The 16,610-nt window shown below is 39.3% G+C and overlaps 1 protein-coding gene across 1 annotated transcript in view; it reads left to right on the top strand.

Annotated features, from left to right (window-relative positions):
• The window catches only part of LOC149226455 (uncharacterized), a 547,178-nt gene that overhangs the window by 320,161 nt on the left and 210,407 nt on the right, over positions 1–16,610 (top strand). Inside the window, exon 12 of the mRNA XM_089377496.1 lies at positions 7,360–7,453. Within this exon, the coding sequence (XP_089233622.1) occupies positions 7,360–7,453 (94 nt within the window). The remainder of the gene's footprint in view (positions 1–7,359; positions 7,454–16,610) is intronic.

Raw genomic sequence — 16,610 nt, 5'->3', positions numbered from 1 at the left:
ATTGTTCTTCTTGTTTGTACACCTGCTTCTTTCTGCCCCAAAATCTGAGATTCTGGATGATTCTTCTGAACGTACCTGGATGGAGTCTTCTCTTCTATCCTTATTTGCTCCTCAGGTGCCTCTTGAGGTTCTTCTTCATCATCTGTCTGATTTGGAGAGTAGTCTTCATCCTCTTCGATATTTTCATGATTTACTTGCCTAGGGATGTATCCTTTTTCATCAACCACTACATCAATGCTGTCAACAATTCTTCCAAGTCTTTTATTGTAACACTTATATGCTTTGCTGTGGGGAGAATAACCAAGGAGAATGCCTTCATCTGCTCTAGGTTCAAGTTTGCCAAGCTGTTCATCAGTATTCTTAATATAGCATTTGCTCCCAAAAATTTTGAAATGTTTTACCGAAGGAGTCTCACCATACCAGAGCTCATGAGGAGTTTGAGTGTTGTTCACTCGGACATTTGTTTTGTTGAGAATAACAACTGCAGCAAATGCAGCTTCACCCCAGAAGGTTGCGGGAGTCCCAGACTCATCAAGCATAGCACGAGCCATTTGTTGGACCGTTCTGTTCATCCTTTCCACCACTCCATTTTGCTGAGGAGTCCTAGCTGTAGAGAATTCCCTTTTTATTCCATGTTCTTCACAAAAATCGAAAAAATCTTTTGAGGTAAACTCCCCACCCCTGTCGGACCTGAGGCACTTAATTTTGTGATCTGATTCGTTTTCAGCCAAGGCTTTGAAAGATTTGAATTTTTCGAATGCTTCGTCCTTGTGTTTCATAAGTCCCAACCAAACCATCCTGGAGAAGTCGTCAATGAATAATATAAAGTATTCTTCTTCTCGAGGTGACCTTGTCCTACATGGACCACATACATCTATATGGACTAGTTCAAGAGGCCTGCTGGCTGATCCTTCCTTCTCAGGGAAGTTAGTTTTGATTTGCTTACCAAACTGACATGATTTGCATATGGTGTTGTCTGGAATTTTGATATCTGGAAGACCACAAACTGCCTGGTATTTGCATGCTTTCCTTATTTGTGAAAAGCTTAGATGCCCCAACCTCCGGTGCCATAACCAATGTTCATCATCCTTGCTCAAATAGCATTGTTGTTGTCCTTCTTCAAATATGTATAGGTTATTTGGAGTTCTTCTGCCTTTGATCACTGTTTTTCCTGTATCAAGATCACGAACACTACATCCATTTGATCGAAATATTACCTCTGTTCCTTGATTGCACATCTGACTGACACTTAGTAGATTATGCTTCAAGCCATCAACATACAAAACATTTCCAGCTTTGACCTTTTCTTTCAACCGAGCAGTGCCTTTTCCTTTTATGGCTGCAGGGGTATCATTTCCAAAAGAAACTTTCTTTCCCTTTTCTAAAGCAGTATATGATTCAAATTTTTCTTTATCACCTGTCATATGCTTCGAACATCCGCTGTCGATATACCATAGATTTTCTTGTCCTTCTGCATAAAAAGCTATCCTACATCTTTCTGTTTTTGGTTCCTTTATTCTCCATGTTCTGGTGCTTGAGGCTTGTTCCTTTGTCTGTCGAAACCTGCTCCTGCATTTAGAATCTTCATGACCGAAGTTATTACAAATAGAACATTCAATTTCATTTTCCAAGGGCCGAAAAGTTGTTATAGGTCCTTTTCGTAATACCAGTCATACTTCTTTGTTTTTGAGCTTCTCTAATCATGATTGTCTTATAAGCAACACATTGAGCTGCTTTGTGACCAAAGTTATGGCAAGAGAAACATTGGCCATTGAGGAAACTTCTGCGATTATCAAATCTACCAGCCAAATGTTTGTAATTTCTATTGTCATCCATTCTTGAAGCAAATTGAGAAGTTTTTACCTGTGGTTGGTTGTAGCTTTTGTTCACCCTTAAGATGGATTGCCCCTGGTTTACCTGGTAGTCTTTGTTTGTTCTTGATGTAATTCGTCCCTGCTTTACTTGGTGATCTCCATTGGGCTTTTGCTCATTCCTCCTTGCTGCTTCAAGATAACTCCTTGAGGTGGATGCTTGAGATGTTTCTCCATTATAACCCAGACCTGTCTTGATTAGTGGAGAACGCTGTACTTTGATAATCTCATCCAGAGTTTCAGATCCTTTAACAAATTTAAGATTAAGAGCCTTTGTTTTCTCAATTTTTTTTCTAAGGCCAACAATTTCACATTCTAACTTCTCAAGAGATTTTTCTTTTTCATTTAAGTTGGAACTTGGAATTGCAGAGTATCAATGATCATATCTTTTTCTTCTAAACATATTTTGAGTCGAGAAATCTCTTAATAAAAACCATCTACATCTATAACGTCCATGTAATCATCATCTTCAAAGGCCATTAAAAGTTTATAATCATTACCTCGTTCATCTTCGTCACTATTTGATAGGCCATCACTGTCTTCATGAGTGTAGTAACTTTTCTTAGTTGCATTCTGTTTCTTGTTCCATCTAACAGGTTCCTTCCCTTTGTCAATCTTATCCTTGTGAGGACATTTGGCAGCATAGTGACCGACTCTTCCACAAGCAAAGCATTTGAAAGGTAACTTACCTTTGAACCGTCCAATACCCCATTGAAGATTTCTGACAAAATTTGATTCTTCTTCTTCTTCTGACACGTGTCCTGACTCATAGTACTGTCCTTTGCCTGAAGCCTTGAAGACAACTTCTCTCTTGTCTGATGGACCTCCTTTCCTCATTTCATAAGCAGTTAGAATTCCGTGCAGCTGTGACATTTTAAGGCTTTGTAGATTCTCTTTTTCTTCTATTGTAGAAACTTTAGATTCAAACCTAGGGGACAAAGATCTTAGAACTTTTTCAACCACAACAGCCTCTTTTATTTCTTCACCCAAAATTTTCATACAATTAACAATCTCATCTACACGAAGAAAATAGTTAGCCACACTTTCATCATTATACATCCTGAGATTTTCATACTGAATCCTGAGGGTTTGAAGTTTTGCTCGTTTTACCTGATCATCTCCTTCATAGCTCAGAACAATCTTGTCCCATATCTCTTTTGCGGATTTAAACTGCATTACCTTGACAAATTCTGATTGAGATAGGCATCCTAATAAAGTATTGACCGCCTTTGCATTTGTTTCATATTTCTTCTTCTCAGCCGGATCTGTAGGAGTTGCTGATGGAAAAGTATACCCTGTATCTATGATATCCCAGACTTCTGTACCAAGAGATTGAAGATGGGCAGTAATTCTTACCTTCCAATAAACGAAGTTTGTCCCATCAAAAATCGGTGGCCTGATTGATGCTTCCCTCTCGTAGTTGCTCATGATGAACGATCTTCCTTCAAGCGATCAAGCTTCTTCTGAAGGACCTGCTCTGATACCAATTGTTGGAAATAATACTAAGAGGGGGGGTGAATCAGTATTATCAAGTCAAATATTCCCCTTTTTAAATTCAGATGATATACGCTATTTCAACTAATTAAGCCCGTGTATATACGCAACTATGTCGAAATAAAACCGCGTATACAATGCAAACTTATAATTTACTTTATCTGTCAGATGTTGATTGTTAATCTGTGTATTAGAATCAATTAACCAGTAACCAGGAACAGTAAAAACAGAGCAGAAGACAATCATACACAAGAACACAAGATATAAGGTGGAAACCCAATGTGGGTAAAAACCACCTACTGCAATTTGTCTCTATCTTCTCTTTAATTAGAAACTTCTTTTTACAATTGTACTGGTGCAGTCCTTTACTAGTACGCAGGCTGCAACTTGCAGAGAGCTACAACCCTCTCTCGTTTTCTAGCTTCTCCTGGAAGGGAGCTACAACCCCCTTATTTCTTGCACTAGCCAAGATACTAGTACGTAGGTGCTGGCCTACAGAAGGCTACAACCTTCTCTTTCTTTCAGGGACCACGTTTCATAAATTTTTAGATTGGATCCACAAGTAACATCAATCAAACATCAAGAATTTCTGCATTAACCAATCACCTTCTCACCAATCAAAAACTGAATCAAAATAAACACTTCTCTGACCACTGTACCCAGATCACAGTAACAACAACCACACATCAAATCTGAACCCAGAACACTACAGCAATAAACAGAAGCAGCAAGATCACAACTCAAAATATATACGCTACTTTAATAGCCTGAAACCTGCGTGCATACGCTTCTGAGTATGGAACAACCTGCATATACGCTGTTTTCCTTCACTGAACCTGCGTATATACGCGCCTTAGCTGAACTGAACTTGTGTACAGATCTACAAAAGATAATTCACTCTTTCAAATATTCAGGCACTGATTAACCCAGATTATCAGATTTATAGATCACGCATGCGCCATATATAACAGATCAAAATCATGCAAAGATATTATCATTCAAGCCAAGAGATTATGACCCATCAATAGAACTTATCCTTCTTTGTGCTAAGGTTCCTCCTTCATTCAGATCCAGATCTGCTCCACAACGCTAATCACCAATATTTCAGATCTCGCACTTTATCAGATATTCAATAATAATTCAGATGATCATAATTCAGATGATCCTTTGCCATGATCTCCTTCCTCTTTTATAGTTTTAGGCCTTCCACAATACCATGGTCCAAAACCATAATAAACCAATACCACGGAATACTTGGGATCAACACTTCTGACGAGGTACCATGGTCCAAAACCATAGGTTCCAATACCAAGGACTAACTACCACGGACCAAGGGTAAGTTCTCCAACATATACGCGCTTTTCCTTGCATGAAAGTGCGTGTATAAGCATACGCGCCTTTGAAACGTCTAACCCGCGTGTATACGCGTCTTCGTCTAGATGAACCTGCGTATATGCCTTTTCCTTCATTCTAAAGGCCTGAACTGAGATCTATTACCAAAGAGAGTTGCCATCAAGGACAACACCTGTGCCATAGCTCCAACCCTGTGCCATAATGCCAACACTCTTGAGAATCGATTTTCTTTGAGATACTGAGTATCTACTGGTGTGTCTCCAAATGATCCTCAAGTCTTCTCTTATACTTTTTCTATTGATTAATCAACGACTGAGATTAAGTCTCTAATCAATGGCTAAGATTAAAACTAACTTGATCCTCGTCTCTTAGAAGCTTCTCACCCTTATCTTTATTAATACTCATTAATATTTTTATTTTCCCAAGTTAAGACTTAGGAACTCATTAAAAATATTAATTATTTTAATAACTCCTCATCCGTGTGGAATTTCTTAAAATGATTTCTGGGTCTTGGAGATTTCATGTGCCTTAGCCTCTCCTATAAATTTCAAGGCTAGAACACATCCGATGCTACCCAAAATCAACATGAAGGGGGTCAAAAGTTGATGCCCTAGCTACCAACCTTCAACGATTACCTACTATTAGAATATGGAGTTTCATGAAGAAAAATAACATTTCATCATTACGAACATTCATTGCATGTTATATAATGAGTAACATATGCAAGAGCCAACCAAATAGCTTCCAAAAAAATTCTTAAACAAAATTAGGTCACAATAACATTACATTAGTTTCAACAATTACATACATTAGACCTTTTCAAGAGAAAGATTTCATCAACAAAAGAACTTACAAGATAATCATGCAATATATCCATCCATATTCAAGAAGTAGTTCCAAGACAAGATAAAAAATCAGCTCCAAATATCATAGTGCATCCAAGATACTCCAATAGCTTCCAAAGAAAAAGTGCGAGTTCTTTTACAAGAGAAGAATCCAAGTGATGATGATGAGTTCTCACAAATGAGACTCACTTCTATTTATATGAGTCTCTCTAAATCAAATTAGCCTAATGAGCCCCCAAAATTATAAAATAATGTGCTAAAAACAAGTCTTGGTCACAAGCTGACCAAGTAGTTATCACAAGTTATGAATTAGCCATCCATATGCAAGCCGAGTTGATGACGTCATGATGATGTAGGGTCGTTGGAGGGCCATGTTGAGTCCTCTAAGTGCCATGATGAGAGAGAGGGCTCCAATAAAGATGAATTAGGGGATGGCCCCTAATTTTTCATGTAAGTCATCATGTGGGGCCTCAAAGTGGGTTTGAAATGTGAAAGTTTCAAGTCTAATTGGAGCAACTGGAAATTTATTCCTCTAACTGTAAATTAATTATGTATTTTATTTGCTACGGCAAATAACAAATAAATCACAATGCAATTTTTCACCATAAAAATACTACGGAAAATAAATGCTGGAAACTTAGAAATATGCTAGCACACACACCCAAATTGAGAATTATTTTTGGACAATTGTCCCTGGAAAAAGCCGATTTTTGGGATTTGTATTTATCAAGAACTTGCTTCCTAGAAGAAATTGACACCTTTTTGCTAATGCATGTATAATTGGAAGCATTTGCTTATCGTATGTAGACTTTAGGAACTCTCCCCTATTAATCTTTCGAATGTCAAATGCTGTTGGGTGGCCGTGGTCTTCTTCCTCTAATACTGATGGAGTGTAAAACTAACTTTTGCTGATCTACTCAATTTATGAGAAATGATAAAAATATATATAAGAAGACGAATAATGATATCTATTTACAATAAGGGGCCCCATATAGATATTCTTAAAGTGGTGCCTTGATACCTTTCCATGGAAGATTATGTCTCTTTAATATTATTAATTTATTTATGCTTTGTTCTTAACTTATAATTACTTTTTTGATATTTATCAACTTATCTCTTGCATATAGTTATGTATTTCCTACTTATTCTTTATGTAGCACATAGATATTTATCCCATTCTCTGTTGAGACACTTATCTTTTAAAATTTTGTAGACATTGTTTTACCGTATTGCCTATTTTATCTTTTTGTTGAAAGAACATAATGTAAAATATGCATCTCCACGTGAAAGATATGTCCAACTTAAGTATAGCTTCAATTTTCTACTCTAAATGTATTACGCCTTCAGTAGCAGGTTTTATACCTTCTCTAGCTTTATTATACTATGGTAGACGAAATTCTATGTAGGAGTTGGCGAGGAATGGAGATTCTCTGTGCACTTTAAAATCAGTAATTATGTGGTCGAGTTTTCCACTAATCTAGATGCAGAAAGGCTACTAGTTTAAAGTGTCATAGTTGAAGCTTAGATTATGTATAAAACATGTGACTTTGCTATATGTTGCAGGAAATAAATTTGGACTCATAACATTCTAAGGTCTTGATGTTACTGCTATAATAGAAGGTTCATAAAACAGTTAAATGAATAGTATCATCCTCTCTCTAAGATATTGATGCCGTTTTGATTTGTAGTGGAAGACACATGATTTAGACACACAAAAGCTACTAACTTCTGGTGTATCAGTTCGACACTATTGATTTTAATTTGAATGTTGGTGATTGGCAATCTTATATATGTAGGTTCTTGGAAAAATCTGGTCAGTAGCCCTGAACTACCAATTTAAGATGCCTCCATACTTTACTTTGGTGTTGCGTTCTGTGGCTTCTTTAGAAGGTAAGGTGGTTTAGACATCAATTCCTTGGAATGGATTCTTGGTATTATTTTTCTTTTCATGGATTACAAGTAGCTATTCATGTTTAACTAGACACTAGTAATTATAAGCAAAAAAAGGATTTCCAAATATTTCTATTCTTTTTAGTGGATCAGATTATTTTCTTTTACTAATTTGGTTACAAGTCTCTCTTCGTTTACATTGTTTTGTAATTTTGACGCTATTTTTCCATTTATGTGTTGTTAAGGACTTGTTCCTTATGCATGAAAGAAGAGAATCAAGGGGAGAGAAATCTAGTGTTTGTACTTTATATGTTTTCATGTTTATTCGAGCAGTGATATATTGTTAATGACAAAATCTTTTTTCAAGTTGTGCTGCAGAAAACCCATCACCACCCATATTCATATTTGAAGTATGGAAGGCAAACATTACAGGCCTGCATGAGATTGGGCCAGGAGCTGAGGTTGTTCTCTAGCAGTCATTTGCTTGGGGTAGTGTTATGAACATACATATATCAATAAATAAATAAAAATAATAATAATAATAATTAATAAGTATAGCTAATTATGTTCATTATATTAAATAATTAATTAATATAATTAATAAGTAATAGTCATGTCTCAAGGGGCATGACTATTTATGAAAGGGCATCCTTCCTATATATATATATATATATATATATATATATAGGGCCCTCACTGTACAATCGATCATATAGTTTTTACTCAACTTATATAACTAATTTATCCTTATCGATAACTTCATATTCCCTATATTACGAATAATTTGCATGTAAGCGAACTTCGTTTGTCGCATATGGTATTAGAGCCTTGTTCTTGACCTTGGCCATCATTGGCCATATAGGCTTTTAGCCACTCTCTGTGATGTCCCCTTCCAATCCATACTAGTAGGGAGTTCGACTTAATAACCTATCATTAAATATTAAAAAAAAGGTTTAGGTAGCAACACATTCTCATAGCGTACCAAAAATCATATAAATCCCAATTGTAGTCGCCTATACAAATCCCAACCACCACTCTACAATACATTTTTGTACAATCATTTTTAAATCAATTTGTATGGTCTGCCTCTTATAACCATACGATTCAAGCAATTCAACAATTTTCCGTACGAAATGGGAGACATGTCCATCATACAACATACAATCAAAGTTATTTAATTGTTTATTGTTTATACAAGAACTCCATGTGCTCTGTCCAATTGCAATCGTACCGTTTGTATGATCAACTGTTTTTTTTCCATTGCGCGTTGTACCCACCCGTGCTTCTTTGTGTACTATTTGCAAGCAGTCTCCATATGCCAGTTGTTGTCATACCACACCACCACTGCACATACCTGTGTCATTTTTAGATGTTATACAAGGTGGAGATGGTTTTCGGTTGGGGGAGTTTGTGATAAAGCTTATTTTATATGCTGATGATCTTGTTTTGATTTCTAAATCGGCCCTTGGATTGCAGACGCACCTATATACCCTTGAGCATTTTTGTAGAGTAGTGGGGATGCAAGTCAATACTAGAAAGACCAAATAATGATTTTCTCTAATAAAAGGAAGCAGAGCCAACATACGTTCTTCTTTAAAAGCAACATTCTTGAAGAAGTAAATGAGTACAAGTACCTTGGGATTGATTTCAACAACAAACTTAATTGGGAGGACTGTAGAAAGAAGAGACTTTTAGGAGGGTGGAAAGCATTATATGCTCTTCAAAACAGATGTAGAGAGGTAGAGTTATGGGATTGGAAAACCTTTAAATAACTTTTTGGACTCTTAGTTTGTCTAGTGATGCTATATGGGTGTGAATTGTGGGCTAGCCGCACCCCCGTCTCAAAATGGAAACAAATTGAGAAAATCCTAAAACTCTTGATCATGAGCAAGTTCAAAATAAAAAGTTCAGTACCTTATGAGATAATGTTGAGTGAAACAGGGGCAACTCCCTTCGAAGCAATTGCTATGGTACGATTTATAAGATATCTAAAAAGAATTGAGCAAATGGGAGTAGATAGATGGCCTAATGTTATCTTCAATGAAGACATGAGTGAAAGAATGAAAACATGGACGAGACAAAACCACACATGGATGCAAAAATAGAATATCTACCTCAATATCTATCCCACAAATAACAAGGAGCTAAATAATTTTGTTATGGAGAAGTTTCGTAAACGGATAAGGGGAAAAGAGTTGGGTAGAAAGAAGAAGTACTACATTGAGGAATTCAACTCTACGTGTGATCTAAAACAAAAAGAGTTCATTGGAGCTAGCATTCCGTGGAGGGAAAAGGTTCTTATTGCTCAATTAAGAACCAACTCGCATCAAATTCGGTGTGAAACAGGATGGTGGAAAAGGCCTAAAGAAGCTTGGGAAGAACGAGTGTGTATATTTTGCACGTCTGGGCAGTGCAATCGAAAAAACATTTCATTTTGGAATGTGATGCATTCAAAGACATTAGAGAAAGTTATGGGAATATGTTAGCATCGATTTCTTGGCATTGTCTTTTTAGTGAGGTATTGTTGGAAGGTTCTGCTAGCTCATCATCAATTTGAATAAGAAAAGGACTAAATTGCAAAATGCGAAAAGTAGGAAAACTATGGTTGTGAAAATTTGAAAGACCCAAATTTCTACTCCAGCAATTGATTAAGCTTCTATTTGTTAAATTACTAAACAAATTATTTACTGTGTTCTACGGTAAATATCGAAACCAATACATTGTAGCCTCCACTAATTAAATTAATATGTGAAAACAAGAAACTGAGAAAGAAAGAAATACACAACACATGACACCATTATTTTTGGACAAATGTCCCTGGAAAAACCCAATGCAGGAAAACTGGTGCAGCAGTTGAGGGTTTCTATTATTAAGCAGTAGCTTTCTGAATACAATATTTGGATGCCTTACTGGCTATCCAATGCAAAGAATTTGACTCGTAGAAGATTAGTGAGAAATACCTCACACTATCACTGGCGATCCAACACTGATCCAGGCCCTGGATGGCTGGCCCCACGCTGGCTCTGTGCAGCTATTGCATCAGCCTATGCAGTTCTTTGTCAACCTCTCTAGGGATCTGTGTCACCTCTTCCCGGATCTCCTGCTGTCTGGAGCTTCGTTCCTCTCGCTCTCCGGTCTCACACCCCGACTTTTGGCTCTGGAACTCGACTTCCCAGCTGAATTTTAGACTCCCTCTGAAGCTCTGCGCTGCCTTTGCGTGGCCCTACACTGCCCAACATGGCCTCTGTGCTGCTTCTTCTAGATCTATCTCTGCCTCCTCTACGATGTATTCCTGGATTAGGAAACTCTCCAATCGGAACTATCCCTGCTCGTCACTGCAAGAAATCACTTCGATCTTCTCTCTAGCAACTGCTGCGCTGCCCTCTCTGAGAAATTCAATCTCTTGATCTCTCTCCAATGTGTCTTCCAAATGCCCATTGAAGTCCTTCTTATAATCCTCCAGTTGAGTAATCAATGACCCAAATTATATTCTTATCAATGGCTCAGATCATTTGGACTCGATCTCTGTCTTCTTCTAGAAGTTTCACCCTTAGTTTGATTAATACCCTTTAATTATTTTAATTTCCTAAGTTTAGACTTAGGCACCTATTAAAAATAATTAATTATTTTAATAATACTGTCTCCATGTGGAATTTGCCATAACGATTTCTGGGTATTATGGAATAAATGTGTCCTAACCTCCCTGCAAATTTTGAGGCTTAGAGCACATCAGGTGCTACCAAAAATCAACACTACCTTTTAGTGAGGAATGTGCTCTAGTAATGCAACCTGTTGAAGCATCACTCTGACTCTGAAACATCTCCCTCCGCGCTATTGATATCTGACATCGTTGCCCACCAACTACTATGCAAGTGCTGCATCTGTACTGTTGCTGACCCTACCACTCCCAACACTGCATCTGTACTGCAACCCTTAGAAGTTCTGCGTTTGTGCTGTTGCTAGCACTACCACTGCCATCACTGCATCCAAAATTATTGAACAGGTGTTAAGCATGATGCATTTGTTGTTGGAGTTCTGACTACTGCAAGTCTTTGCGCTGACCCTCAGAAGCCTCTGTGTTGTTGTTGACTCTACACTGTGCCAACTGCATTGCTGCCAACTCTGCTTTGCGCTACTCAGTTTCTGGTGCTCCTAGGTACTGCAACTGTCACTCTGGCATTCCTCTGCACTAACTGACACTGGTCCATCCTGCTACTTCTGATCTGGGCTCCTGTAGCAAGGTTTTGATCCAAGAGGTGGACACCTCAAGGATCTTGCTCATCTGTAGTTCTTTCAAACTACAGTTCTATATCACCCCACCTCTTCCTTGGAGGTATCTGGGCAATCATGGCAAACTCCTCGTCCTTGATCTTTGCGGATGCAGCCTTCGGATCACGCTTCTCATCCTTGTCCTTCTTCTTGAGAGGACACTGTGTAGCGTAGTGAGCAAATTCACCACACTAGAAGCACTTGATCTTCGAGACGTTTGTCTTTTCTCTCCGCTGCTCCTGCTGCCCCTTTAATGCAAGGGCTACATTCTCTTCCTCCTCCTTTGGCTTCGTCCCACTGTTGCTGCTGCTATCAAGTTTGAACTTGACTAAGTCTCTCCTCATCTCTTCCTGCTGAAGAGCGGCCCACATTCCTTCCCAATTCGACAATCTCTCTCTGCCTAGGATAGTTTGGACAAACACTTGCCATTCTTCTGAGACTGAATTCAGGGCTAGCCTCACCATCTCGGTAGGTTGAGTTGTTGACACCATAGCTGCCAACGAGTCTCAGATTTTCCGAAGCTTCGTTAGGAATGGATCAATGCGTTCCCCCTTCTGCATCTGCGTGGATCTCATCTTCTGCTCCAACTACATCTTCCGCTGCTTGGAAGATCCTTCATATAGTGTAGCCAATGCTTTCCACATCTGTCGGGTAGTATCCTTGCTGGAAATGTGACAGTATGTGATGTCTCACTTCATCGAGGATCAATCGCTCGGCCTTTACCATTTCAGCCTTGTACTTTTTGAGCGGAACTAGATCCACGGGTACAACTACCACACTGTCGACATAGGTTTTTGTTGATTTGGGGCAGCATCAGATGTGCTGTAGCCATGAAAATTGGTGGAGAGGCTAAAGCACATGGGATCTCCAATACCCAAAAATGGTTTTGGCAAATTCTAAACAGTTTGGGAGATATTAAAATAATTAATATTTTGAATGGAGTCCCCAAGTCTAAACTTAGGGAAAATAAAATATTAATGTGAATTAATATTAAACTGTGTTAGAAGGGTCCAAAAGTCATGGATCAAGCCAAAGTTAATCTTATCCGTTGATTAGGGACTTAATCTTGGCCGTTGAATTGTCAACGCGAAAAGTATAAGAGGAGGCTTGAGGGTCACTTGGAGAACACAACGAGTTGATCAAGATTTCTATTTTCTAGGGAAGGGTTTGCTGAGGAAGTTGAAAGAGTGATTAGAGTTGCAGCTGAGGGGCAGTGAATACAAAAGCAGAGAGGCAGAGAGGGTAGCAAGAGAATCAGCGCAGAAGCTAGGAGAGAGGGACGCAGAGCCAGCTAAGGCCCACGCAGAGGTAGCTAGGAGTTCCACAGTGCCTGAGAGAACCAGCGTGGATGACGCATAGGCTCTAGAGGTTGACGCAGTGCCTCCAGAGGTTGACGCAGGGGTTATTGGGTTGACGCTGGGCCAGGAAGGGTTGACGCTGTCCCTAGAGGTAGACACTAGGATTTTCGTGGGGCAGATTAGAGCTGGGAGCTGTGGGATTGTTCATTCGGGTTTTTAGCCAAAATATCTGTCTCTGACTAAGAGGTACTACTACTGAGATCATTATCTGTTGGGTGAGCGAGTTTGGGACCCAGATTGTATTCTAAAACTTCTTAATAATAAAACCCTCAGATAGCTGCACCGGTTTTCCTGCATTTGGTTTTTCCGGGGTCATCAGTCCAAAAGCAACAGTGTCACTTGTGTGCTTCTTTTTCCTTCAGTTGATGATCTGTAATGTGTTGAGCATGTACTTGTATTTATTTTCAGTATTTACATGGTAAATAACTTGTTAATTAAACAAAACAAGTAGGCAGAAATAAATCAGAAAGTACATGAAGGATTTCTAATAGTTAGACTTAGAAATTCCAATAGTTTTGAGATTGTGCTCGTCCAGAAGGCATGAGATCCTTGCCTTCCAGATCACATAGTTGGATGCACCTTCCAACCAATCCTGATCTCATAACCCACTAGCTACCGTCTCTGCCAACGAAATGTCGAATTGCCTCCTCTCTCCTCCGCGCAGTACAAGGCTAACCTACGCACTCCCTGTTGGAGTTAGTAGATTTGCTCCTCTCTGCTGCTGTTTAGCAATAGACAAATCGAATTCCTTGGCTAGGAATTCTTCGAGGAAGAAATTCCCTCAACAATGTCTCCTTCTTCCTTCTTCCTTCTGACGCTTTTCTGCCCCAACAACTGCTATAGAAAACTGCGTCTCACTAGAACACTGCTCTGCGCTGATGCTTCTGCGTTGCTCCCTCTGACACTGGCAAACTTCGATCTGGAAATCTTTCTCTCTGTCGACTCACTTAGGGAGATTTTCCCACGAAAATTTTGCCCTCCTTGCCTGGACTGTGCAATCCCTCTGCAGATTCAATTTGCTGCCTACGTAGCATTTCGACTTCCTTCCTCTTTAGCGTTGGGCTCTTCTGACTCTTCTCTCTTGCTTCACCTGCAACTTTGATACCATGTGAAAATTTGGAAGACCCAAATTTCTACTGCAACAACTGATTAAGCTTCTTCTATTTGTTAAATTACTGAACAAATTATTTACTGTGTTCTATGGTAAATATCGAAACCAATACGCTGTAGCCTCCACTAATTAAATTAATACGCGGAAACAAGAAACCGAGCAAGAAAGAAATACACAACACATGACACCGTTATTTTTGAACAAACGTCACCGGAAAATCCCAATGCGGGAAAACGGTGCAACAACTAAGGGTTTGTATTATTAAGCAGTTGTTTTTTGAATGCAGTATTTGGATGCCTTACTGGCTATCCAAATCAAAGAATCTGACTGGCAGAAGATTAGTGAGAAATACCTCACATTATCACTGGCGATCCGACATTGATCCAGGCCATGGATGGCTGCCCCCACGCTGGCTCTGTGCAACTACTGTGTTAGCCTACACAGTTCTACATCAATCTCTTTGGGGATCTGTGTCACCTCTTCTCGGATGTCCTGCGGTCTGGAGCTTCATTCCTCTGGCTCGCCGGACTCACACCTCGACTTCTGGCTCTGGAACTCGACTTCCCGGCTGATTTTTAGACTCCCTCTGAAGGTTTGCGCTGCCTCTACGTGGCCCTACGCTGCCCAGCGTGGCCTCTGTGCTGCTTCTTCTAGATCTTTCTCTGCCTCCTCTATGATGTATTCCCAGATCAAGAAACTCTCCAACCGGAACTATCCCTACCCCTCACTACAAGAAATCACTTCAATGTTCTCTCTAGCCACTAACGCCTTGCTTTCTCTGAGAAATTCGATCTCTTGCTCTCTCTCCAATGTGTCTTCCAAATGCCCATCGAAGTCCTCCTTATAATCCTTCAGTTGAGTAATCAACGACCCAGATTGTATTCTAATCAATGGCTCAAATCATTTGGACTCGATCTCCGTCTTCTTCTAGAAGTTTCACCCTAAGTTTGATTAATACCCTTTAATTATTTTAATTCCTAAGTTTAGACTTAGGCACTGTTAATTTTAGGTATGTTCTATGCTAGAGCAATTTATTTCAATTTCTTTTCCAGATTAGCAATCACATTAGCATAAAGTAAACTGTAGATAGAACATAAATATAAATCGCAGAAGACAAGCCAAGACAAGAGGACACAAGATGTAGCGCAAGCTAGGGACAAACCCCACAATGTGGGGAAACCCTTGATCAATTCTTCTTTTATGTTCTTCAAAGTTCAGCAGAGAAAGTGAGAGAGATATTACATTTACAATAGAAGTCAACACTTTGACTTTTGATATCTGCAGAGATCAGTTGAAGGCATATTGCTTAAACTGATTCTCTAAGGTGACTCCTTCACCTATCATAGTGCTGTCTCTCATTCATTTGCTGCACATTACCGTGTGACATCTTGCTGTACTGTCACATGTGTTGAACCTTGATGACTGAGCTGCTCTCATCTTCATGCTGCTCATCATGTTGCATCTTCTATGGTCTTATTCATCATCAAGCTACCCATGCTCATATCATCATGCATCATTATGCTGCTCATGCTCATGATCTTATTCATCATGATGCTGCCCATGATATTATGTTGCCCATGCTCATGATCTCATTCATCCTCGTGTTGCCCATGCTCATATCATCATTCATCATTATGCTGCTCATGTTCATGATCTCATTCATCATGATGCTGCCCATGATCTCATTTATCATCATGCTGTCCATGCTCATGATCTCATTCATCATGATGTTGCCCATGATCTCATTTATCATCATGCTGCCCATGCTCATATCATCATGCTGCCCAAGCTCATATCATGCTGCACTATATTTCTGTTGCTTCATTATGTTGCCATATGTAATCCTTCAAATAGACCATCCAACCATACTCTACCTTATAGGGCTACTAACTTCCAGAACGCAGCTCCTAAAAAGCCTCCAACTGCTAGCTATGGCTTGTGGCCTAGCCCAGCAGTTGACTGTAACATGGGTCCCTTGAAACAATGATCCAATCAGCCCTTACACAATAGCCTCTAGCTCTTTCTTATTGCGGATTCTTCTGCCCAACATACTGAGTTCAAGAATAGCTTGATCATGTCCAAAATAGTCCACGCTGTCAGCTACAGGTATGTGACTTTAACCCTGAGATACTACCGTTTGCTGTGGCATAAGCTCACTCTTCTTTCTGTGTCTGAGGTCTTTATATGCTGCGGATTAGGACCTCTTCTTCTGCGGCTAATAGAGCTGTGTATGACAGCTAACAAGAGTGTGAATGGTGGCTGCCAATTAGCTCTCTTGATGCTACGAGTAAGGTCTCTTCTAGACCTGCGTTTAGAGTCTTTTATGGCTTCCTTTGACTGCGTTAAAACCTTTCTTGGCTGCGTTATAGAAGCTCCTAGATAGCGTAGATTAGGCCTCTCCTTAACAACTAATTAGAGT

Source organism: Pinus tabuliformis, chromosome J (assembly GCF_031772625.1).
Source record: "Pinus tabuliformis cultivar Carrire ecotype Pingquan chromosome J, CPIR1, whole genome shotgun sequence".
Taxonomy (NCBI): domain Eukaryota; kingdom Viridiplantae; phylum Streptophyta; class Pinopsida; order Pinales; family Pinaceae; genus Pinus; species Pinus tabuliformis.
Note: the sequence above shows the minus strand (reverse complement) of the source record. Positions and strands in the feature narration are given on the sequence as shown.